This window comes from Myotis daubentonii, chromosome 11, assembly GCF_963259705.1.
Source record: "Myotis daubentonii chromosome 11, mMyoDau2.1, whole genome shotgun sequence".
Classification (NCBI taxonomy): domain Eukaryota; kingdom Metazoa; phylum Chordata; class Mammalia; order Chiroptera; family Vespertilionidae; genus Myotis; species Myotis daubentonii.
Window position 1 is genome coordinate 22826322 of NC_081850.1, and position 24641 is coordinate 22850962.

General features: G+C 35.8%; 1 protein-coding gene across 5 annotated transcripts in view; it reads right to left on the minus strand.

The window, feature by feature from the left end:
- Positions 1-24641, minus strand: part of CNTLN (centlein) — a 275109-nt gene that overhangs the window by 34742 nt on the left and 215726 nt on the right. For all 5 annotated transcript variants that reach the window (XM_059656594.1, XM_059656593.1, XM_059656592.1 and 2 more), the window contains 3 exons: positions 11374-11562; positions 3408-3505; positions 1684-1810 (listed from right to left, as the gene is read on the minus strand). In XM_059656594.1, the coding sequence (XP_059512577.1) occupies positions 1684-1810; positions 3408-3505; positions 11374-11562 (414 nt within the window). The remainder of the gene's footprint in view (positions 1-1683; positions 1811-3407; positions 3506-11373; positions 11563-24641) is intronic.

The following is a 24641-nucleotide window of genomic DNA, read 5'->3' on the forward strand; positions in this document are numbered from 1 at the left end:
TATATATATACATATACTAGTATATACCTCTTAGTCAGAAAATTGCTGATTTCTACTTTGGGGTTAAATATTATACAACTATTTTAAATATAACTCTCTTCCTAAGTACACTTAAAGTGTATACAAATAAAAGTATACTTTAAAAAATAATCCTCACCCGAGGACATGCTTAGAGAGAGGAGGTAAGTATATATGTGTATATACATTGAGTGGCCAGGTTATTATGACCACCCCACCAGTACTTTGTTGGGCCACCTTTTGCCTTCAATACTGTGGCGATTCTTCTTGGCATTGACTCCACGAGATGCTGAAAGGTGATGCGAGGAATCTGACACCATGCCTGATGAATAGCACTGTCCAGTTCTATGAGATTTGATGGTTGTGAAACCAGCTGCCTGATGGCTCTTTTAACTTCGTCCCACAAATGCTCAATTGGATTGAGATCTGGTGATTGTGGGGCTACCTAAGCAAGGTAAAATCTCTCTCATGTTCTTGAAACCACTCCTGCACAATATGAGCACTGTGGTGTGGCACATTGTCTTGTTGGAAGAAGCCATCTCCATTCGGATACACCAACAACATGATAGGATGAACTTGAGCAGCAATACTTAGGTATGTTGTGCTATTCAGACATTGTTCCACACGAATTAAAGGGCCCAAATCATGCCAGGAAAACATGCCCCAAACCATAACACTGCCCCCGCCAGATTGAAGGGTTGTACTCATGCATGTGGAGTGCATGCTTTCATGCTGTTTCCGCCAAATTCTCACTCTGCCATCTGCATGATGCAACTGGAAACGTGATTCATCGGGCCACATGACTTTTTTCCAATGCTCGACTGTCCAATCCTTGTGTTCCTGTGCGAATTGGAGACGTTTTATCTTGGTAACTACAGACAGCAAAGGTGTTCGTTCGAACAGGCCTTCGGCTTCTATATCCCATATGATGCAGTGTATGGCTAATTTGCCTACAAACGTCAGGTGGTCGTAATAATTTGACCACTCAGTGTGTGTGTGTGTGTGTGTGTGTGTGTGTGTGTGTGTGTGTATTTAAAATATATATTTTTATTGATTTCACAGAGGAAGGGTGAGAGAGAGAGAGAAAGAAACATCAATGAGAGAGAATCACTGACCAGCTGCTTCCTGCACACCCCATACTGGGGATCAAGCCTGCAACCTGGGCATGTGCCCTGACTGGGAATCGAACCATGATCTCCTGGTTCACAGGTCAAAGCTCAACCACTGAGCCAGGCCAGCCGGGCAGAAAAGTATATTTTTAAAAATTGTGGTAATATACTTTAAAAAACTTTGATAGTTTTTGGTTACCACTTTTTTCATTTAAAAATATATGCTTGGTTTTATCATTAAAAATTATAGTTTAAATAAAACAAAATGCTGAGAAAAATGTAATTATGTATCCTAGAAATATTCAAACCTTTATAAATTAAACTTGATTATGTTCTCATATAAAAATATCGTGCTATATTACATATGAGATTTTAGAGTCATGAATTTTAAAACTAATAGTGTACTTACAGAGCAAATAATGAAATTATGTAATAGTGCCCATATATTCTATGGATATTTCCTATAAATTTTATTAAGAGTGAATATTTGAGTTAAGCAGATAAATAAAATGGGTAATGATTTTTTTAGTTTCAGGGAACATATAGAAGTTCGTACCTTTTTTTCAAGATTTTCTAACATTTCATTAATGCTCTCATTACTTTCCAAATTTACTTTCTGTCGAAATTTCAAGTCCTCTATCAAATGTCTTTTCATGGTTATATCCCTTTCCATTCGAGACAACCTTAAAAGGAAAAAAAAGGGCATTTTATCAAAAGTGATAAAAAATACTTTAACAGTGATAATACCTTATCCAATTTTATAGCTACTATTGTTAAATACTGTTTGATATCAATGAAATTGCAAATTAATAAAATAATTGCAAGTAATAAATATTGCTCTATTAATGAGTACTTGTAAAATCTATAATCCAGTTGTCACTTGTTAAAGATAATATTGCACATACATTAAAAAAGTGACTGAGAAAGATAAATAAAATTTATGAAAAGTCAAAATTGTTATATTTAAATTACACTGTTTCATTGGTAAAAAAGTCAAAGCGATACTCAGAGATCATCCAAAAGCATAACACTGATAAGAAGTAATTCTATACTATAATAAACAAATATTAAATTTTATAACTGTTAAATAAGCAAAACTGTTTCTTAATAGATAAATTTCAAGAGTCTGTTTAAAAATTAACCAACCTTTTGTGTCTAATAGTTTTATCTACTGATATCACTTTTAAGCGATCCTCACATATAATGTAGATTTATACATGAATGCATGTAAAATATATGTATTAAATTATTAATGACAGATTGGAATTCTACCTAAACAGGTTATCACTTCTAAGCTCTAGTATATCTATAAAAGATATAGAAATAAAATCATTGTGAGATAGAACATTTTATTTTATTTTTAAATATTTTATTGATTTTTTATAGAGAGGAAGGGAGAGGGACAGAGAGCCAGAAACATCGATGAGAGAGAAACATCAATCAGCTGCCTCCTGCACACCCCCCCACGGGGATGTGCCCACAACTAAGGTACATGCCCTTGACTGGAATCGAACCTGAGACTCTTCAGTTCGCAGGCCGACGCTCTACCCACTGAGCAAAACCGGCTAGGGCATTTTTCCATTGATTTTTAGAGAGGGTGGAAGAGAGAGGGAAAGACAGAGAGAAACACTGATGTGAGAGAGACACATCAATTGGTTGCCTCATGCATGAGACCTGACCAGGGCCTGGGTCAGGGAGGAGCCTGCAACCAAGGTATGTGCCCCTGACTGGAATCAAACCCAGGACCCTTTGGTCCACAGGCCGACACTCCATCCACTGAGCCAAACCGGCTAGGGCGTGAGATAGAACATTTTAAACCTTTGTTAATAAACACGGAAAGTACAAACTTTCATAATCCTCCAGTAATTTTAAATACAAACAAAGCTTACCTTTTTTCCCAACTTAGTTTTGTAAGTTTAGGCATTATATCCAATATGAGGATCAATCTACACCTATATCTTTGGTTGAATAATCAGCACATTCTAAACTTTTTTGTTCAGTCTTTAGGCTTTTAATTGATATTTATTCCAAACTAAATGTTTATTCTAAGAAGGAAAACCTAACTTTAGATATTCTTACTCTAATTAAAAAATAGTAACCATATTGCCATCAGCCACACTATATGTAATACTCCTTACATTTTCATTTTAAGTAGGCTTAAACATGAACTAAGAAAGGAAAACAATTTTTGACATGTCGCTGTTTCTTGGATTGCATTTAATAGAGTTAACTGCCACTAGGTGGCACCAAATACAATAGATACAAATATGAAAAACATACTTTTCATGCATTTCCTTTATGTGTTCTTCTTTTGCTAGGAGTTCAAATTTCAGAGACTTCATGCTTGATGATTGCTTAGTGAGTTCATTAGTTGCATTCTAGATTTAAAATACAAATAAATTTAAATACTCCTTTCAATCTTGTTCTAACAAAAGCAACATAAAAAAATGCCATTCTCATGAAGAGCAATTTTCGATTATAGTTATAAATTAAAATGAACATTTAAATATTTAAAATGCTTTATTTTATAATAAAAATACTATAGTATACTAAAGTTTTTAGGCGATACGTCCAAACCATAGAGGTACACATCATGAAACAACTGCAAAGAGTACACTCCCAAAATACATTTATGGGCGATATGGATTATCTTTGTAAAATGTAAATGTGTGATTAAGTATTGTAATGGTTTAATGAGATTACTTAAAACTAATGCTGGATTTTACTAGTAACTTGTAACAGCCTCAATATGGTCACAAATGCTTCGCTGCTCTTCCCATTGAGAGGTCGAATCTATCTCCAACCCTTTGCATCTCGGCTGGCCTATGATTTGCTTTGACCAAAAGAATGTGGCAGAAATAAAACTGTAGAAATATCAGTCCTGGGCCTAAATCCTTGTAGCATGTACCTATGCCCTCTTGGAATGCTGCCCTGGAATCACCTTCCAAAAAATAGGGAGGAAAGGCCATTTAAAAAATTTGATTAAATTTTATTATTATTTTTAAAATTAAATTTATTGAGGTGACATTGGTCAACATGAACATATATGTTTCAGGTGTGGGTTCCTATGTTACAAGATCTATATATTGTACCGTGTGCCCACCAACCAAAGTTAAATCTTCTGTCACCATATATTAGAACCCATTTCTTCCCCTACCCTCTTCTCTCTGGCAACCACTACACTGCTGTTTTATGTTCACAAGTTTCAGTTTTATATTCCACACTAGAGGCCCAGTGCATGAAATTCGTGCATGAAATTCGTGCATGGGGGGCAGGGGTGTGTGTCCCTCAGCCCAGCCTGCACCCTCTCCAATCTGGGATCCCTCTCAGAATCCAGGACTACTGGCTCCCAATTGCTCGTCTGCCTGCCTGCCTGTTTGCCCCTAACCGCTGCGGCCTACCAGCCTGATTACCCCCTAACCACTCCCTTGCCAGCCTGGTCACCCCTAACTGCCCTCCCCTGCCAGCCTGGTCACTCCTAACTGCCCTTCCCTTCTGGCCTGGTCACCCCTAACTGTCCTCCCCTGCAGCCCTGGTCGCCCCCAACTCCCCTCCCCTGCTGGCCTGGTTGCCCCAAACTGCCCTCCCTTGCAGCCCTGGTCGCCCCCAACTGCCCTCCCCTGCCAGCCTGGTCACCCCCAACTGCCCTCCCCTGCTGGCCATCTTGTGGTGGCCATCTTTGACCACATGGGGGCAGCCATATTGTGTTTTGGAGTGATGGTCAATTTGCATATTACCTCTTTATTAGATAGGATGAGTGAAATCATAATAGGAAAGGCCATTTGAAGGAGTACTGAGTTACCCCAGCTTATAATCAACTGACCAATTGTCAGGCCCATAAGTGAGGAACTCCCAAGCCTGGTAAATCCTTATTTAGAAAGAATGTGGGCATATTATAAGAAATAATAAATTGCTGTTGTTTTAAGCTTTGACATGTTAGGATTATTTTTTAGATAGTAATAGATAATTGATAAAGAATCTTATGAATACTAAATACTTCTTTACCTGAACATACTAATAATATGACTTATTATTAATGTATCTGTACTAATAAAAGCCTAGGTGGTCCTCGCGCCCTTGCGCAACGTCTTCTCAAGATGGCCACCACAGGATGGCTGCGCACACAGGGATCGGGATCGGGCCTAAACCAGCAGTCGGACATCCCCCAAAAGGTCTCAGATTGGAGAGGGTGCAGGCCGGGCTGAGGGACATTCCTCCCCCCTGCCCCCCGCACCCCTGCACAAATTTCATGCACCAGGCCTCTAGTTTATACATAATTATTAGTTTTTCAATGTAGAACAGCTTTGGGGTATTTGTTGTCTGCATAGCCTAGGAGCCAGAGGTAGCAACTAGTGTTAAGACCCCTAACTTTAAATTTTGAGTCAAATTCCAAGTAAGCATATAATCTGAGGCATCACTTGATATTTTTTTCCCACTTACAAGACAGTGTTGACATATATTAAGTCATTTCCTAAATTCAAAAGTATTAAATTAATATAAATATGAGAGCTTTAAAAATATTTGGAGTAGTAATTTCATTAATCTTTTTAGTAACTATAATCAATTTTTTCTATTAGAATTATTACCAGATTTAACTGACTCATGCTAAAAAACATGTAAGTCTGACAAGATGAAACCATTAATCACATAATGTAAATATGAGTCAGATTCATTAGACAGACTTTAACTATCTTACTGGTATACTACATGTAAATAAAAAACTTGAAATAATTTTCCAGCCAACCCCCTGGATCACCAGAAATAATAAACTGCTATTATTTTAATTTTTATATTAAATATATTAATTTTCATAAAAACCCAAGGCTACCTCAACATGGCAACTGTGATGAATATTAGAAGTTTTAATTAAATAGTTGTGTAATGTAATATAAATGTCCATATTTCACATGTTTACAGTGATGAATAGTGTTTTATTTCTAGCACTGATAGATGTTCCACTCTAGTGAATTTACCAGATAATTGAAGCTTTTGCTTTAATTATTAATCTTAAATTCTCTTTGGAATGACTGCTTATTCATTTAGGAATATGTATATCTATGATTACATTAAACTAAAAGTAATACTTTATTACAGTAATATTATATTATAAATATCATCATATGAATTATGTCATACTACTATATCTATTATATTATCACTAAATCGTTATGTAGTGTTGCCTTTAAAAACTATTACGATGACATAAAGGAGTACTTATCCCTACTCTAAATGGTCCCAGGCTGCTTCTTTTTAAATTTTGTATTTTTACCTTAATTTATTTATATTTCCTTTTTCTCTGTCATAATCTCTTGCTTCTGTCAATATTCCTGACTAAAAATAATTATCCAGCCCTTTAATATGCATACCTCTAGATTGCTTCTTCTGAGGTGTTTTTGTGCTGAGAAGTTGGACAAATAAACTTATTAGAGCTGCATGTAAAATAAAAGGAAACAGGCAGTAAATGAAGCCTGACAATATCTTCAGTGGAATAAATTAAGTGGATTTTAAGATAGCTTTTTTACTCTATTCTGTTTTTAAACCGAAGGCTGCTATTTTAGGTGGCTCACTTGCTGTACCTCTGACTTCTGGAAAATTGAGGGATTACTGAATTATAACAAATGACAGAATTCCAGCTTGATATGTACTTTTGCCAAGATCTTTAAATCTCACAGATACTCTATTTGATCCTCAAAAGTCCTTATTAAGCAGATAGAAAGGTACCCCTGCTTTAAATCTCTAGAGAAGTTAAATAATTTCCTCAGTCGGGTCCTACAAGAAGTTAATGGACAAAGAGTGATCAAAACCCAGGTCCTCTGACCCTTTTCCAGTTCCTACTATATTATACTTATCTGCAGCATGACTTAAAATCTGGAGTGAAATACCAGTACATACTTCAAAAATGTCTCGGAGCTGAGAACCCATCCTGGTTATAGCTTTCCTATCTAAGTTTATTAAATATGTATTTTTATATTTTCATAGTGAATGAGTAAGAAAGAGCATGGTCTCTGGAGCTAGATAGCTTGAGTTTGAATCTCAGCCTTGTCACTTAGTAGCTGTATACCTTGGACAAGTGACTTATTCTCTCTGTCTCCGTTTTTTTTCCAATTGTAAAATATAAATATTAATAAAACTTTTCATATAGGGTTGAAATGAGAATTAAATAAGTTGCTATTTGTAAAGGACTTAGACCTAGCCTGGAAATAAATTATATATAATGGAGTAATAGTTGAAAAAAAACTATTCTTCATTATTAACTTACTGGGAAACTGGAATATAGCATAGCATGTACAAAAAGGAATGCTTTCAATAATTACGAAGTCAAAGAATCACAGATATAAATTGGAGTACTATTCAATCCAGACTGCATAAAGAACTTCAAAATAAACTAAATATAACTACTATAATTGGAAGGAATTTATAGGTCTCTAAATATTTTATTACCTCGATATGAAGTTAGGTACCTTGGAGAAACATGTCTAATATGGGTAAACCAAAATGTAACATGAGCACTCCAATTACTGGATGAACCACATATATCTAAGAAGTACACCTAAGAATTTGCATAGAAAAGCCTAAAATTAATTGGATAAAATAAAAAAGATATATATAGACCTTTAAGAGATTCAAATCTAGCCAGTTTTTCTTAATTAAGCATAAAAACATCAACTACAAAATAAGTTATTTCTTGGAAAATTTTGTTAGCAATTTGATACCTATTATGGGCTGAACAAAGTTCATATGTTGAACTCCTAACCCAGCCGTGGGCAAACTACGGCCCGCGGGCCGGATTCGGCCCGTTTAAAATGAATAAAACTAAAAAAAAAAAAAAAAAAAGACCGTACCCTTTTATGTAATGATGTTTACTTTGAATTTATATTAGTTCACACAAACACTCCATGCATGCTTTCGTTCTGGCCCTCCGGTCCAGTTTAAGAACCCATTGTGGCCCTCGAGTCAAAAAGTTTGCCCACCCCTGTCCTAACCCCTAGTACCTGAGAATGTTACTGTACTTGGATAGGGTCTTTAAAGAGGTAATTAAGGTAAAATGAGGTCATATGGGTGGGCCTTATACCAATATGACTGGTGTCCTTATAAGAGATTAGGACACAGACCACACACACTGAGATACAACCACATGAAGACACAGCAAAAAAAATGGCCATACAAGCAAAGAATAAAGGCCTCAGAAGAAACCAAACCTGTTTATATCTTGATCTTGAACTTCTAGACTATGAGAAAATAAATTTCTATTATTTAAGCCACCTAGTCTGTGGTATTTTGTTATAGCAGCCATAGCAAACTAATACAATATTGAAACAAAAATTTGTGTAGTAGCAGAAAGTATTATGTACTTAGAGGAAACTGGTCTTGTAGAATATTTCCAGAATGAAACATGAAACAAGACCAAAGTAAAGTTTTATCCTTTTTGTCCCTATGCAGCCTGATTAGTGTTCTGGGACTCCAGGGTAGTTATGGACAATGTCAAGCATGACCTATTGCTTTAGGCATTCTCATCAGTGTAACCCTTATGACTCACACATTCCTCCAAAGCAGTGGTTCTCAACCTTCCTAATGCTGCGACCCTTTAATACAGTTCCTCATGTTGTGGTGACCCCCAACCATAAAATTATTTTTGTTGCTACTTCATAACTGTAATTTTGCTACTGTTATGAATCGTAATGTAAATATCTGATATGCAGGATGTATTTTCATTGTTCGCGACCCACAGGTTGAGAACTGCTGCTCCAAAGTGAGAGATAAATTTATAGGTGGGTAAAAACTTATACCATGAGAGACTATAATGCAAATAACACAGATTTTCATATGGGCCTATTATTACCAAAACTAGAGGCCTGGTGCATGAAATTCATGCACTTGGGGTGGGGGGGTCCCTCAGCCTGGCCTGCACCCTCTCACAGTCTGGGAGCCCCATGATAGATCACCCTAAGAGGTAGGCCCTGCCCACTCAGCCAGGGCTCCATGATGGATCACCCGGCAGAGGAGGCTCCACCCACCTTCCGGTAGCCTGGGCTTCCCTCTTTGAGGCAATTGTGGAGCCCCCCGATTGACTGCCCCGCTGGCCAGTGGCCTGGACTTTTCTCTATGGGCCGATCGTGGAGCCCCCCGATTGATCAATTGCCCCTCTGGCCGGTGGCCTAGGCCTCCCTCTACAGGGCTATCATGGGGCGATGGCCCGGCCCCCGACCAATTGCATCGCACCCACCTTGGCTGGCCTGGCGCCAGTGGGTGTCATAGCATGGTCATCCTGCTGTTCAGCCATTCGGTCAATTTGCATATTATGCTTTTATTATAATAATTAGGTTATACCAGTGGTCAGCAAACTGCCGCTCGCAAGCCACATGCAGCTCTTTGGCCCCTTGAGTGTGGCTCTTCCACAAAATACCAGGTGTGGGCGCGCATGTACAGTGCGATTGAAACTTCGTATCCCATGTGCAGAAGTCGGTATTTTGTGGAAAAACCACACTCAAGGGGCCAAAGAGCCGCATGTGGCGCACGATCCACAGTTTGCTGAGCTGCAGTTTGACGACCACTGGGTTAGACCATTAGTAGGAAGTAAAATTGAATAAATAAAATATAAATAAACTGAAACCTATTAACAATTAAAATTTTTTTAGAAATCAGATTAGACATTACTAGATTTAACATTCTATTTTATTTTAGTGAAAACTGAAGTAATGTAAGGAAAACGCAGACTTACATATAAAAAGAATCACAAAACTATAAGTTAAAGATCTGTAATAGATAAGATAAAAAAAATTTTCACCCTCACTGATTTGGCTCAGTGGATAGAGCATCGTACTGCAGACCAAATGATCCTGGGTTTGATTCCAGTCAAGGGCATGTACCTGGGTTGCAGGCTCCTCCCCAGCCTGGACCCTGTTGGGGCTTGTGCAGGAGGCAACCAATCGATGTGCTGCTCTCACATCGATGTTTCTCTCTGTCTTTCCCTCTCTCTTCTACTCTCCCTAAAAATCAATGGAAAAATATCCTCAGATAAGGACTGACCAAAATAAAATAAATAAATAAATAAATATTTCAATGATTTTATCCTCTATATAGAAACCTAAACACTGGATTGCTCTATATATTTTATTCCACTTTTTCAGACACAGAAACACATTTTAAGAAAAGATACATGCACCAAAGCCTAAAACTATTTTTCTCACATTTCTATTATGTCAGGTATTTAAACTTATAAAATGTAGTGGTTGAGGCAAGTTCTGTACATAAACACTGTCTAAAGAATATGGTATTTAAAAGCATCTAAATAAATTCTAGTGTATATATCTGATTATTTAAAAAGCAAAATATTTTCAAGCAATGATACTTTCATTTACTTTAAACTCAATCATATTTTATCTTATTAGTAATTGCTCATTTGAAGATATTATTGGCAAGTGCACACATATTTTAATTAAACAACTGAGATATTTGACAATTCAGTATTTTAATACTCTCTTAACAGTCACAGTTATTCTACTCCTAACAGACTCTGCATTTCCAACCAGAATTTTCTTTCCATTGTTTCTCATTATAGTAATGGTACCATATACATTGTCCATGAGCTTCCAGCTAGAAATCCCCACTGAAGAAAATATGTGAGGAATAAATGAGTTTTTTTAAACAGCAAGATAATTCTATTTAAATTAAGGTTAGCCTTATTTTTAAGTTGTTGACAGTTTCACCTGGACTTAACTGCTATTTTTTATAAACAAAAGAAACACTGCTTTTTATTCTTACTCCAGGTTTAACTTACTGAAATCTATTAAACCCACCCACCTTTGCTCTGTACTTCTCCCTCCCCTCACTTGCCTCCAGCTCCCTCATCTGCAACCAACAACAACCAAATTAAAATAATAGCGAGTGTGTAAAGGGAAGCATTCTACTTATGTTGATAATTACATATTTGAAAGGAATTCTGTTCCGCAGAGGGAGGAATGGGGGGCAGAGAGTTGAACAATGGAATACAATGATAATGTTCAGTTTTCATCATCTCAAGTTAGGATGATATCATGGTGTGTTGTCATTTTTTTCAGAGAATAGTATTATGAATTACTAGATAAGAATCTACCTGGCTAAACTAGGAAGATGAGGTCAAACAGTTTTAATAATTTTTTGATTATTTATTACATAATTTACCATTGTTACTGGAATTAAATTAGAATAAAAGTGTCTTTAAGAGTCAGTAAATGAGTGTTTCATCTTTAATAAAAATTATAGTCACCTTTAGTTTGCACTGTAATTGCTTCATTTCCAAATCCATGCTCCTTGAAGGACCAAGTGATGTAACTTGTATCCGAGGAATTGTTACTTGGGAAACTTCTCCCAAACTTGTGATTTCAGATGAGGACTCCAATTTCTTTAATAAGTCTTCTTTTTCTTTCCGGAGATCAGCCAAATCCAAATTTAGCTTCTTTTTTAAAAAAAAGAAAATAAAAGTAAATGTATTATAAAAGTAATTACATTTGATATAACACTTATCAGCATAAAATTCTATAAGCAGAAAAATGCTAAGGAAAAGAAATAAAATTAATTATAAAATAGCTTTTATAAAAATTATAACCTCTATGAGTTTTTTTCTTAAGGTTGTAGGGCTTGTAAAGGTTAAAACAAAAATGGACCAGCTGTACTCAATAGCTTTTGGCTGGCTGGTCTTCACTCATGATGTGCTATTTCTATGCCTTCACATATACATGGGTGAGCCAGAGATTCACATATGTGATAACCTTGACTTCAGGGCTGATGTACTTAACTGGTAAAAGCCAAGCTGGAGCAGGACGAGATAACAGATGTTAGCTGTTTATTCCATTGGGTAGGTCTTACCATTCTATATAGCAGCCAAAATGCTTCTCATTTAGCAACATAAATGTTAAGTCCAATTAGCAGAAGAGGCTTATTAGAGATTTAGATAAAACAAATAGCATATAAACAAATTTGCTCACTCTTATGAACTTGATTGATAGTTGACAAGTCCTTTTTGTAATGTTGAGGTAGACTGCACTAAACTCCTTACATCTGAATTTTTAATTACATAAACATTTTACTAAATGACATACTGGCAATGTTTTTATGAAACCGTGTAGAAGAAACTGTCTTAATGTTATCCCTGCTCACACCGATCTGTAGTCAGCAGAATGCCACCAAGCTGTAAAGGCATAGCAACCCAGAGCTCCTGAAGAGGATAACTGCACTACTATTTTATTATTCCAAAGAAGCTTGTAATACGGTAGTTCAGCATAAGGAACAATTAGACAAAATGGTACTGAAACCTCTCAGAGGGGGGAAATCTGTCTTTGTTAAGAATTCTAATTAGAAACAGAAAAGATGTAGCTAACGTGCAGAGTAATATAAGACTTAATAAAAAGTATTAACACTATATTTAAAAACAACTTCTAGAAACTATACAAATAAATCTATAATTGCTTGTTTATCTATGTATGCATGTGTATACTGTTAAATATGAGTCTATCAGATCATTGATTTAAAACTAGGGCTTGATATATTTGATATTATATTAGGTTTTCATGAAAAAAAGTATGCTTGCTAAAAAAACAATTTCTTTGGTTATATTTTAACTTATGATCTAAAAGTATGATTCTATGGAATCTCAGGAAAGATTCATTCATGAGTTTTCCCAAAGGTACCTAATAATTAATATCTTAATGCAAACTCATAATTTCCCTAAAACTGAAAATCTTATTGGTTACCATCCAAGCTTGTATCTATCTCCCTCCCTATTTATTGATTTTCTATGTCCAATCAATTGTCAGGTTCTACAAGTTATGTAATGTTTCTCATATTCATTCCCTGCTGCCGCTTTTTTTAAAAAAATATATTTTTATTTATTTTTTACAGAGAGGAAGGGAGAGAGATAGAGAGTCAGAAACATCGATGAGAGAGAAACATTGACCAGCTGCCTCCTGCACACCTCCCACTGGGGATGTGCCCGCAACCAAGGTACATGCCCTTGACCAGAATCGAACCTGGGACCTTTCAGTCCGCAGGCCAACGCTCTCTCCACTGAGCCAAACCGGTCTTGGCCCTGTTGCCACTTTTTAATGAAGGCTCTCCACTGGGAGTACTGTAATAACACTCCTCCCTGCAACTTATTTCCTAAAACATCACTGACCTGTATTCCTTTATTCAAAAACCCTTCAAGGTTCTGCACCTATGTAGAATAAAGCTGGGATGTTTGTGGTTATACTAGGTTCTCTAAGATTTACCTTCAGTTCATGTTTCAGTCAGACAGCACCTGCAGTCAAACTTGCCTGCCATTCCCCAAACATGTCTGCCATTTCTCCATCAAGGACTCTACACCTGCAGTTTCCTTCTGCTGAATTCACTCTCATGCTTAAAGAGCAACTTATTATTTCCTCCTTTATGAAAATCCCGTATACTTTATTCTTTTTCCTCAACAAAGCAGCTCCCCCATTTTCTTAGCTGCCAAAGCAATGTGCCTGTTTCTTAACCTGGAGCCCCCAGTAAATCTATGCGAGAGGACTGTGACTTTGTTCACCTGTGTATTCCCTATAGTATCTACAAACAATGCTTTCTTTATAGTAAGAACCAAGGGGATGATGGCTGTTTGCAGCTGGTCACACACCCTTCAGGGCAAACATATAGACAGGAACAGACATATAGATCAATGGAATAGAATAGAGAGCCCAGAAATCAGCCCAAACCAATATGCTCAATTAATATTTGACAAAGGAGGCAAGAAAATACAATGGAGCCAGGATAGTCTCTTCAATAAATGGTGTTGGGAAAATTGGACAGATATATGCAAGAAAATGAAACTAGACCACGAACTTACACCATACACAAAAATAAACTCAAAATGGATAAAGGACTTAAATGTACGACAGGAAACCATAAAAATTCTAGAAGAATCCAAAGGCAACAAAATCTCAGACATATGCCGAAGCAATTTCTTCACTGATACAGCTCCTAGGGCACTTGAAACTAAAGAGAAAATGAACAAATGGGACTACATCAAAATAAAAAGCTTCTGCAGAGCAAAAGAAACCATCTACAAAACAAGAGAGCCCACTGCATGGGAAAACATATTTGCCAATGTCATATCTGATAAGGGCCTAATCTCCAAAATTTATAGAGAACTCATACAACTTAACAAAAGGAAGATAAACAATCCAATCAAAAAATGGACAAAGGACCTAAATAGACACCTTTCAAACGAGGACATTCAGAAAGCCAAGAGACATATGAAAACATGCTCAAAGTCACTAATCATCCAAGAGATTCAAATCAAAACAACAATGAGGTACCATCTCACACCTGTCAGAATGGCTATCATCAACAAATCAACAAACAACAAGTGCTGGAGAGGATGTGGAGAAAAAGGAACACTTGTGCACTGCTGGTGGGAATGCAGACTGGTGCAGCCACTATGGAAGACAGCATGGAGTTTCCTCAAAAAACTACAAATGGAACTCCCATTTGACCCTGTGATCCCACTTCTAGGAATATATCCCAGGAAACCAGAAACACCAATCAGAAAGGATATATGCACCCATATGTTCATAGCAGCACAATTCACCATAGCTAAGATCTGGAAACAGCCTAAGTGCCCATCAGTAGATGAATGGATTAGAAAACTGTGGTACATCTACACGATGGAATACTACGCTGCTGTAAAAAAGAAGGAACTCCTACCATTTGCAATGGCATGGATGGAACTGGAGAGCATTATGCTAAGTGAAATAAGGCAGTCAATGAAGGAAAAATACCACATGATCTCACTCATTCATGGATAATAGAGACCATTATAAACTTTTGAACAGTAATAGATACAGAGGCAGAGCTCCCTCGAACAGATTGTCAAAATGCGGCGGGAAGGCTGGGGAAAGTTGGGGGGCAGGAGGGAGGGGTTAAGAGATCAACAGAAGGACTTGTATGCATGCATATATGCATAACCAATGGACATTGGACGCTGGGGGGTGGGGGAGGCCAGGGGATAGTCAAGGGCGGGGGGGGGGGGGAAGACACATATGTAATACCCTTTGTAATACTTTAAGCAATAAAAAACAAAAAAACAAAAAACAAAAATTCAAGTCTTCTTATTTGTAGCACAGATGGTGCTGAAAAGACAAAAATTAATTTCAGTTGGTATTTATAATTCATTAGTTTATCACTATATAAATTAAAATACACTTTTATTAGCCATGACATATCATTAGCTTTTACTTAAGTAGCGTGCATTGGAACACTTATCAATCCTGGAAGTAAATGCTCTGCATCTAAACTGGACTTTTGAGATTTTAATTTGGTGAGACATAATTCATGGCTACAATTCTAGGTGGGTCTCAGGCAACTCAGGAAACTAAACTTTGATGAGGCTCTTTACTTCCTATGAACAGTCCCGGCAGCTTCTTTCATTTGTCAAATGTGTATGCCATTCGATTTCTGTCTATTCCTTCCACAGTGGCAGATCCAGACACTGTAAATGTATCCTTCATTGAGGAGAAACCAAGCCAATAAATGTTTTCTCTAAAAGATACATATATGTAGATTTTAATTTTAATTTAACAATATAAAAATTAAGAAATACTGAAATTTGGAGACAATAAACCCAATAACTTGGAATATATTAAAATGTAAATCATGTTTTGCTTAAACAATATTTAAAATCTGCACCATTTAAAATATATTTCTAATATTAGTTATTTATGTCTTGAAATAAGAACTCTTGTCAAAATAGAGAAAACAGGTCATCAATCTGGAACCTTTTGATTATCCCTTAGAATTTTGGACAGATAATTATGGCTCTGTTACTTCTCTTAGTCTAAGCATTCTATTTCTTATTTGAGAAACACTATAGATGAGACAAGAAGTACAAATAAAACCTTCTTTGCTTACCAATACTCTTGGTTTGGCATGTGAGACTACTTCTGTGGCAATTCTGTTAGAAAGATATTTGCTGTAAAATCTACCAATAAATTGAGATTACTAGTAGTCATTTTTAAAATCAGGAGCATGTTTCTTATTTCTACATTATTGCATTTCTACCTACCATCAAAGATTTAAAAATAAATATTTGTCATATTATATTAAAACCATAAATGATAAGAAAACACAAGGAAGACTTATCATCTCTGAGGTCTACTCTGGGGTCTACTGCTTACCAGCTGAGGACTTTTTGTCCTCATGGAAAACAGAGATGCTGCTGCTTACCTAGCAAAGGTAATTTTGAGGGCAGAGTTTTCTTAAATATCAATGATAGCACTGGGTAAATTTTAAGTACACAGCATTATTATTAGCATTATTATCTTGTGGTAAATGCAACCATGTAGCATGAGGAATGTTTTAAAGGCCAAGGACCTGGATTAACAAAAAGCTTTCTTATATATGTACTAGTAGCCCTAAGCACGAATCCATGCGCCAGTAGCTCTCTGCCCACTGCCCTGAGCTCCTGTAGCCCTCCCCACTGCCCCGCCCTCCTATAGCTCCCCCCACCTTCCCCTCATACCTTGTTGCCCTGCCCTCTCCTGAAGCTCTCTGCTTCCCGCTTGCTGCTTGCTTGCTGCCCTGCCCAGTCACGTACCTCTCTGCTGCCCGCTTGTAGCCCGTTGGTCGCTGCCGCCCTCATAGCTTGCTGCCCTGCCCACTCCTGTAGCTCTCCACAGCCTGCTTGTACCTCGCTGGCCCACCCTCCTGCGGATCCGTGATCTGGTCACGACACACTTGGTCTTCATGTCTCAGAGCGTAATGGCTAATTAGCATATTCCTCTCTTATTATATAGGATGATAATCCTATCATTTCTCATGGTAGAAATCTTACTTTGTCTTAAGTTACGAGTTATTTGTTTGATCTTTATTTAAGATCACTACCGGACTACAAGTTTATTGAAGGCAAATGTGTGTTACTCTATATCTCTGTAGTACAATCCCTCCATAATCTTTTAAGTCTATTCCAATTTAAAAGTTGACTTCAATAAGTACTGAGATTTGTATTGATTTACATGTATTCAATATTCTAACCAAAGGTTATAAAATAGAGCTTAACACTATAAAAGTTTAAAGCTAGACATTAGTTATTATTTATTTAAATATAACATTGAAGAAGCATTAATCTCTGAACAGGAAAGAACTCTCTAAGCAACTGTAAGAAACAAGTACATGTTGGAGAATCCATTCTTCAGTAATGGGCAAAGCAAAAGATTCCTTCTGTAATAGGGCAAAGATGGTTGACAGAATTCTCAAATGATCCCCAATAATCTATGCTCTTGTACAATTTTCTCCCCTCGTATGTGGGTGGGACCCATGGATATGATGGGCTATCGCTCCAATGATTACATTATTTGAATTATGTCATATACAAAAAGAATTCTGTAGATGTAAATTATGGCCCTTAACATGACTTTAATTTCCTCAAAAGCAATATTATCCTGGCTGGTCCTAACCTAATCAGGTGAGCCCTGTAAAAGAAGGCCAGGGGCCCTCCCTGGTCAGAGAGATTCTCCTATTGATCTTGAAGAAGTAACTTGGCAATGTTGTAGGGGACTATAAGTCAAGGATCTAAGGGAGGCCGAGAGCTAATAATGATCCTTAACCAGCAGCAATCAAGAAAACAGGGGCCATCCTGCCGGGTGGCTTAGTTGGTTGAAGCATCATCCAGTGCACTAAAAGGTGAGGATTTAAAAAAAAAAAAATTGGGACCTCAGTCTTGCAACCACAGGAACTGAATTTTTCCAACAAACACTTGAGCTTGGAAGAAAAGCCTGAGCTCCAGGAAGGAAAGCAGTCTGGCTGGCACTCTGATTGCATCCTTGCAATACTCTAAGCAAGGGACCCACTAAGCTGTGCCAGATTCCTGACCCTCAGAAACTGTGAGGTAACGAGTGTGTATGTTATTTCTAAGATGATAAATTTGTGGTAATTTGTTATGCATAGAAAACAAGTGAATCCCAATTTTTTTTTAAAAAAAAATCAACCATTTTCTTGAACCTATTCCCTGTTCCCTTTTGTCACCCTGCCCCACCTTGAGCAAGTATTCTAAACTCCATAGTATATTGTATATATAATATCCTCACTCTGATTTAGTTTTCTATTCCTTATCCATAATTTTGTGTTAATTTTATTTCTTCAATTGCTTTTTTAAAAAATATATTTTTATTGATTTCATAGAGGAAGGGAGAGGGAGAGAAAGAGAGAAACATCAATGATGAGAGAGAATCACTCATCAGCTGCCTCCTGCACGCCCCACACTGGGGATTGAGCCCTGTCCAGGAATGGAACCTGGTCATTAAAACCTCCTAGTTCAGCCCTAACCGGTTTGGCTCAGTGGATAGAGCATCAGCCTGTGGACTCAAGGGTCCCAGGTTTGCTTCCTGTCAAGGGCATGTATCTTGGTTGTGTGCACATGCCCAGTGGGGGGTGTACAGGAGGCAGCTAATCGATGTTTCTCTCTCATCGATGTTTCTAGCTCTCTATCCCTCTCCCTTCCTCTCTGTAAAAAATCAATAAAATATATTTAAAACAACAACAACAAAAAAACCCCAAACCTCCTGGTTCATAGGTCAATACTCAATCACTGATCCATACTGGCTGGGATTCTTCAATTGCTTTTTAAAAATTGTTCCATTTTCTATGCTAGAAATAAATTGCCTCTATGAGATCTGCACTTTGTAGTTTAATTGCCAAGCAAAACTCCTATAGCCAGAAGCTTCCTTTTGCTGCTTTCAACTGTAATTATGGAATCCCATGAACAAGGTAGATAAGTGAACCTCCCTTGACATCTCTCCCTTTTTCTCTTGTGTGGGAGTTCATTCATAATTTTTTTTTTCTGGACCCCAACTTAACATTTTCTGGAAGATTTTGATATAGAATATCTAGATTCAGAAACTGGCTCAATATCTATCATTCATTCTTTTTTTTATTTTCCACCCACTTCCTTTATTTTTTATTGTTGACAGTATTACAGATGTCTCCTATTTCTCCCCCCTATAACCCCTTCAACCAGCCTTATCAATTCATTCTTTTTATACATACCATGTAGTAGGAACGGTACTAACTCTATGCTTTCAATGGTAAACACTAAAGTTATTCTTACCTTTAGGTAGCTACCAGTCTATAACCTAGAAATATATAAAGAAATAAAACAGAGACTAAGGGAACTGCTGCTGCCTTTAACATTTGTCTGGTAAGTGCTTATTATAGCCAGTTTCCTTCCATGCATCCCTCTTGATTTCTTTTGTCAAATGTCTCCTCGATGCATGCTAGATAGAACATTAAAGACCACAGCTACAGCAACCACTCCTATGCTTTCCAAAGGGAAAGGATCACCAGCGAACTGAGGGCAGTCCTGAGGAGATCAAGGATCTCTTCTCCAGGCTTGGTAAACATTTTAATGTTCAAGAATGAATTATCAGAAAAAATCAAACAAGGCCCATGAAAAAAACATTTCCTTCTACAGTGCAAGTGAAAAGAAGTAAAAGAAATAAAAGGCTTTTGTGAAAAGTAAAGGGCTTAAAAAATTAAAAATTGTTCCATTTTCCTAATCACACTGCACAGTGTGATTTTAGATACTCTCAGATCTTGACGTCTCCAAAGAAGAAAATACTCAATATCTGCCTATTCAAGGACATGCTACTAGTAGTGACACATGTAATGAAAATGCTTTTTGAGTATTCAACTAGTTTAGGAGCAGTGTTCCAAGGGAAAGGAATAGGATGTGGTATAGCTCTTCACTTCTAATAAGAGGCAGGTTCTGACCTAACATTTTTCTGAACAGTCGCCACACTATAGCTTTGAAAGACACTGTTCTTCTCCCCATGTTTTCTTACCACTGGATTAGAAACAATGTAATGAGCCATTTAAAAATTTGGAAAGCATTTTAGTTAGGACAGTGGGGTCTGAAAAGTAGACACATGGAAATTCTAAAAAATCCATCTAAGTGTGAGGTTGAATGTCAGGGTCACAGGAGCTGGGCTTCTGGGAAGTCTACAGAGGAAATCGTTAGTGGCAGAAGGGTTATTTCTAGTCCAAACTGGGGCAAAAGTTAGATGTCAAATGTTAAAAAAGGTCAATAAGTAACCAGAGTAAAAAATGAGGGTCAGTTCCCATCTATAAGAATGTTGGAGTCGGTTATTTTTCTTTTCTCTTTTGAAACCCAAAGGCCTTGACAGTCAAAGTAGGGAAAACAATCATTAATTGGATATAATGTTTCCAATTTTTTACCAAAATCTTTAATCTTGAATTCTGCATATGACTGAGAATATTAAATGAAGGCATTTCATGGTAAATAAATAAATAAATTCATTTATATCTCACAATAAGATTATTCTGGATCATACTTGAGTATAAGCAGCAATTTTATTTTCTTTTTAATTTCATAGAGGAAGGAAGAGGACAAGAAAGATAGAAACACCAATGATGAAAGAGAATCACTGATCGGCTGCCTCCTGCACACCCCCTACTGGGGATCAACCTGGGACACCCTTCAGTCCACAGGCCAATGCTCTATCTATTGAGCCAAATCAGCTACGGCTAGAAGCAGCAATTTAAAAATCTTATTATTGTGGTTTTAAAAATTTGTAATATAATTTTGTTACCAGAATCAAAGCAAAAGAGACTGAGAGAAAATTGTGGTTGAACAATATCTATTTAAATCCTATGGGCAAGAATCGCCTAGAAAGTCACCATAATCTTAATGATCTTTCTCCCTCTGTGAATAGAATCAATATTCTTTCATTGGGAAATTATTCTTTTTAAAGGAACAAAACTAAAAGAAATAGAATTCTGTGCATTGTACATATATAAGACTAAAAGCATACTCAATTAAAACATTATATGAGATACAAAAGAAAATTACATGGGTTTCTAGGTTGCTAGGAGAATATTTTCCATACAAGTACTTATCTACAAAAATAAATGGCTCAGATTGATAACTCTTTCAAATTAGTAACAAGTGTTTTATACTTAAAACATGAGTTTTCCTTTGTTATGATACTTGAGATCTTCCAGAAAAGAAATTAAAATTTTAAACCACCAACCAAAAAGATGAAAAAGAACAAAGATCTTAGGCAGAGATGAGGTTATTTATATAACAAAATTTCTTATGAAAAATATACTGAGTTACTACATCACCCATTTATAAACCATTTTCTGACAAATGCAGTTATTAAAAGCCTACAAGATGTTTCACAAAATGTCAAGCAAATGAAGGTAAGATAGAGGACTTTTTACCAATGCTTTTGCTAGTAGTTAGACTTCAGTAGCCTTTAGAGACCATTAAGTACCCTTTGGCTAATTGGCCATTGGTAGATTAATCCTCTTTTTATTCTAGCAGCACTATTTTAACACCCTTTACACTCTGTCAGTATAGTGTCTGAATGACAAAATAATATTGCGCATGAATAATAAGCAGAAAAGTTAAATTAACATTTCATGTTTCATATGCCATACCTATGTGTCAGAAGAACTTTCTTTATAAGTCACTGACATTCAACTTTTTAAAACAATCTCATGTTGACATCTTATTGAGGTGAATCTCCTAATTACTGCTAATTGCCTATCAAGAAAAAAAACCTCTATTCATGAAGTGCAGTTGTCTAGTACAGATGAACCCAGCTCCAATGTGCACATTAAAGACAAAGCTTGACACTTATCGTGCTACTTTGTTATAAGGTCATACTAAATATGGTTAGCAATTAACAAAGCAGTTTTTTTATGGTACTGAAGATGCCAATCTGTCTTGATGTGTTCAAATTAGATTCTGTCAGAGAAATATGGGATATCTGCATTGGATAAGAGAGAGAAGTGCTACTCTCAGTAACATTTACAAGAAGTAAAATTAATTCAATGCCCCTATACTTTGTCATGTAAGTTCTAGGTAATGCCCTATTAAATAATTATTTTGTCAATATGTTTGAATATGATTTCTCAAAGTGAAAATCACTGTTATTTCAAGGATCAAATTATTTTTTAAAGTTTACTAATACTTTAAATTCTCAAAACAACCCAGATACTGAAAACATTTAAGATGTATTTTTTAATTTGTTTTAATAGTTTTGACATTATAGGCCAGGGGTCCTCAAACTTTTTAAACAGGGGGCCAGTTCACTGTCCCTCAGACCGTTGGAGGGCCGGACTATAATTTAAAAAAAAACTATGAACAAATACCTATGCACACTGCACATATCTTATTTTGAAGTAAAAAAACAAAACGGGAACAAATACAATATTTGTATTTGCATGTGGCCCGCGGGCCGTAGTTTGAGGACCCCTGTTATAGGCATTTATAATAAGTATTAATCTGTGATACTAGCAATATAGTGTGCTTCTAAATAATCTGAATAACTAAATTAATGAATATTAACTGAACTGAAATTAAACCACATCACTTAAACTTCTATCCACACAACTATGGGAAAAGGATCAGTAAACATATATGCGAAGTTTGAAAAATTAACTAATACAACTGTCTTTCAAGTATTCATGAAAAAACATGATATATTCATAGCAACAAGAGCTGAGTTGCAGGTTTGTAATTTCAAATTCTCTATTTTAGCTAACGAAAATAAAAGTCTCTGTGAAATTTAGATACCAAATATATATATAGATACAGACATTCGGAACCAAAAGTATATTCAGAATAATTCATCATCATTACTAGCATAAGACTTCTCAATGTTATATGGTAATAGTATCAGTTCAATTTTTTCCCTCTTAGACATTTGATCTACATACGGCATTCTTCTTAATGACTATCAAGTTGCAACGCCTTCCCATTCTGAGTCCCTTCATAAATAGGAATGAAAGAGGACAGCAGTGACATCTGATGTCTCAAAGGATAAACTGAGCAATGTCTTTTTAAAGCCCTCTTTTTCACTCTCCTTCCCCTACTTTATATAAACTCAGCTAATCATATAGAAATATCTACTACTCATACGTATTGTATACACATATCCTTTTTAATTCTATTCTCCCCAATCCCTTTGTCAATATTTTTCTCAGTAACTTTAGTTTTGTGGGAGCAAAAAGAAAACTTCCACCCCAATTAAAATACTCAAACAATGAAGATAAAAGAAGAATAAATACATAAATAAAATAAGTAAGTAAGTAAACTCACCAAATCATCAAAAAATATTACTTGGTGTTTCAGTGTGATGTTAATTCTGTATCTAAGTAAAAAACAGCCATAATATTTCAAGTGAAGTTATAGAGAATGATTGAGTTATCAGGAACAAAGACTATCAAACTATAGAATATCTGCAGAAGTCTCAGGAAGTCTGTCTCATCCTCCTCTAATTAAACTTGGTTTTCCTAAGCAACAGATTTCAATACTTTTATTTGATTGTTTTTCCATCCCCCTGGGATGATACTGCTTCTTATTGTACTGTATTTTATTGCACAAAAAGGTCTTTATGGACTGGCCTGAGGAAACTAATGCTCACATACAGTATTATTACTAAATGGAAGTGCGAGTCTACACAATTAAAAATTGGTCATAATTAATTCTATATACTTAATTCGTATATAGACTTCAAAAGATATTGATATTCTTTAAAATAATTTTTGACTTCTAAAACTTTATGTGAGACCATGATATATTTCTGTAATTCATATTTTATAAGATAAAGCATTTTCAATAAATATGCCTCTAAAGAGCATGTATGTGAACATTAAATTTATTTAAATTATACTGGAATCAATTCATAAGGATAATGTAATATCATGCTAATATAAAATATTCAACTTTTGAGATAATAAACCCAAAGGCTTAGGATTGTAATTTCTAGCTCCAACTTTATACCAGTATATTAAAAGTAGTAAAATGACATACATTGATAAGCATGCTCTAAATATAAATAGCATGTTAATATTTATAAATTGAAATATTTTACTGATAGGGTCAATAGTTAACTGTCTTTCCTCAGATGTAATACATCTAAGCTCTGCAAACAAATTACTTGGATGAAACCCAGTTGGGGGATTTTAAAAATCCTACAACTCATTACAAATTTAACAGCGGCATTACTAAATCTTCATATGATTTTGATTAAATTTATAAATATACCCTACTAAAATTCTCAAGGGAAACAACTCAATAATATTTGTCTCTATTTCCTGTGTTCATTTCAAGAGAATAAAAAATGAAAATTTCTTTAAAAGAATAGTTTTTTCAGTGTTTGAATCTGATAAAATAAGTTTTTGATATCACTTTAAAAATGGGATTCTTGTCATTAACAACTAAAGTATGTGAAAATTACTAAAAAAATTACCTTTCATGGCATAGAGTAAAAAATTCTTTTAAAAAATAAGAGATTTATAAGATATTTTTCATGTTTCATTTTTTAAAGTTCCTTTTATAACACAAAAATTTCACATAGGAACTTCTTCCATTGTCCCTCACTTCATTTTCTATTTTTAATTAATATCTTCTGTTTATCACATTCTTTCAAGGTTTGACATAACAGAGTAGCCACTCAGTAAACTATCTGAATCTCAGTTAGTTGTACTATGTGATTCATA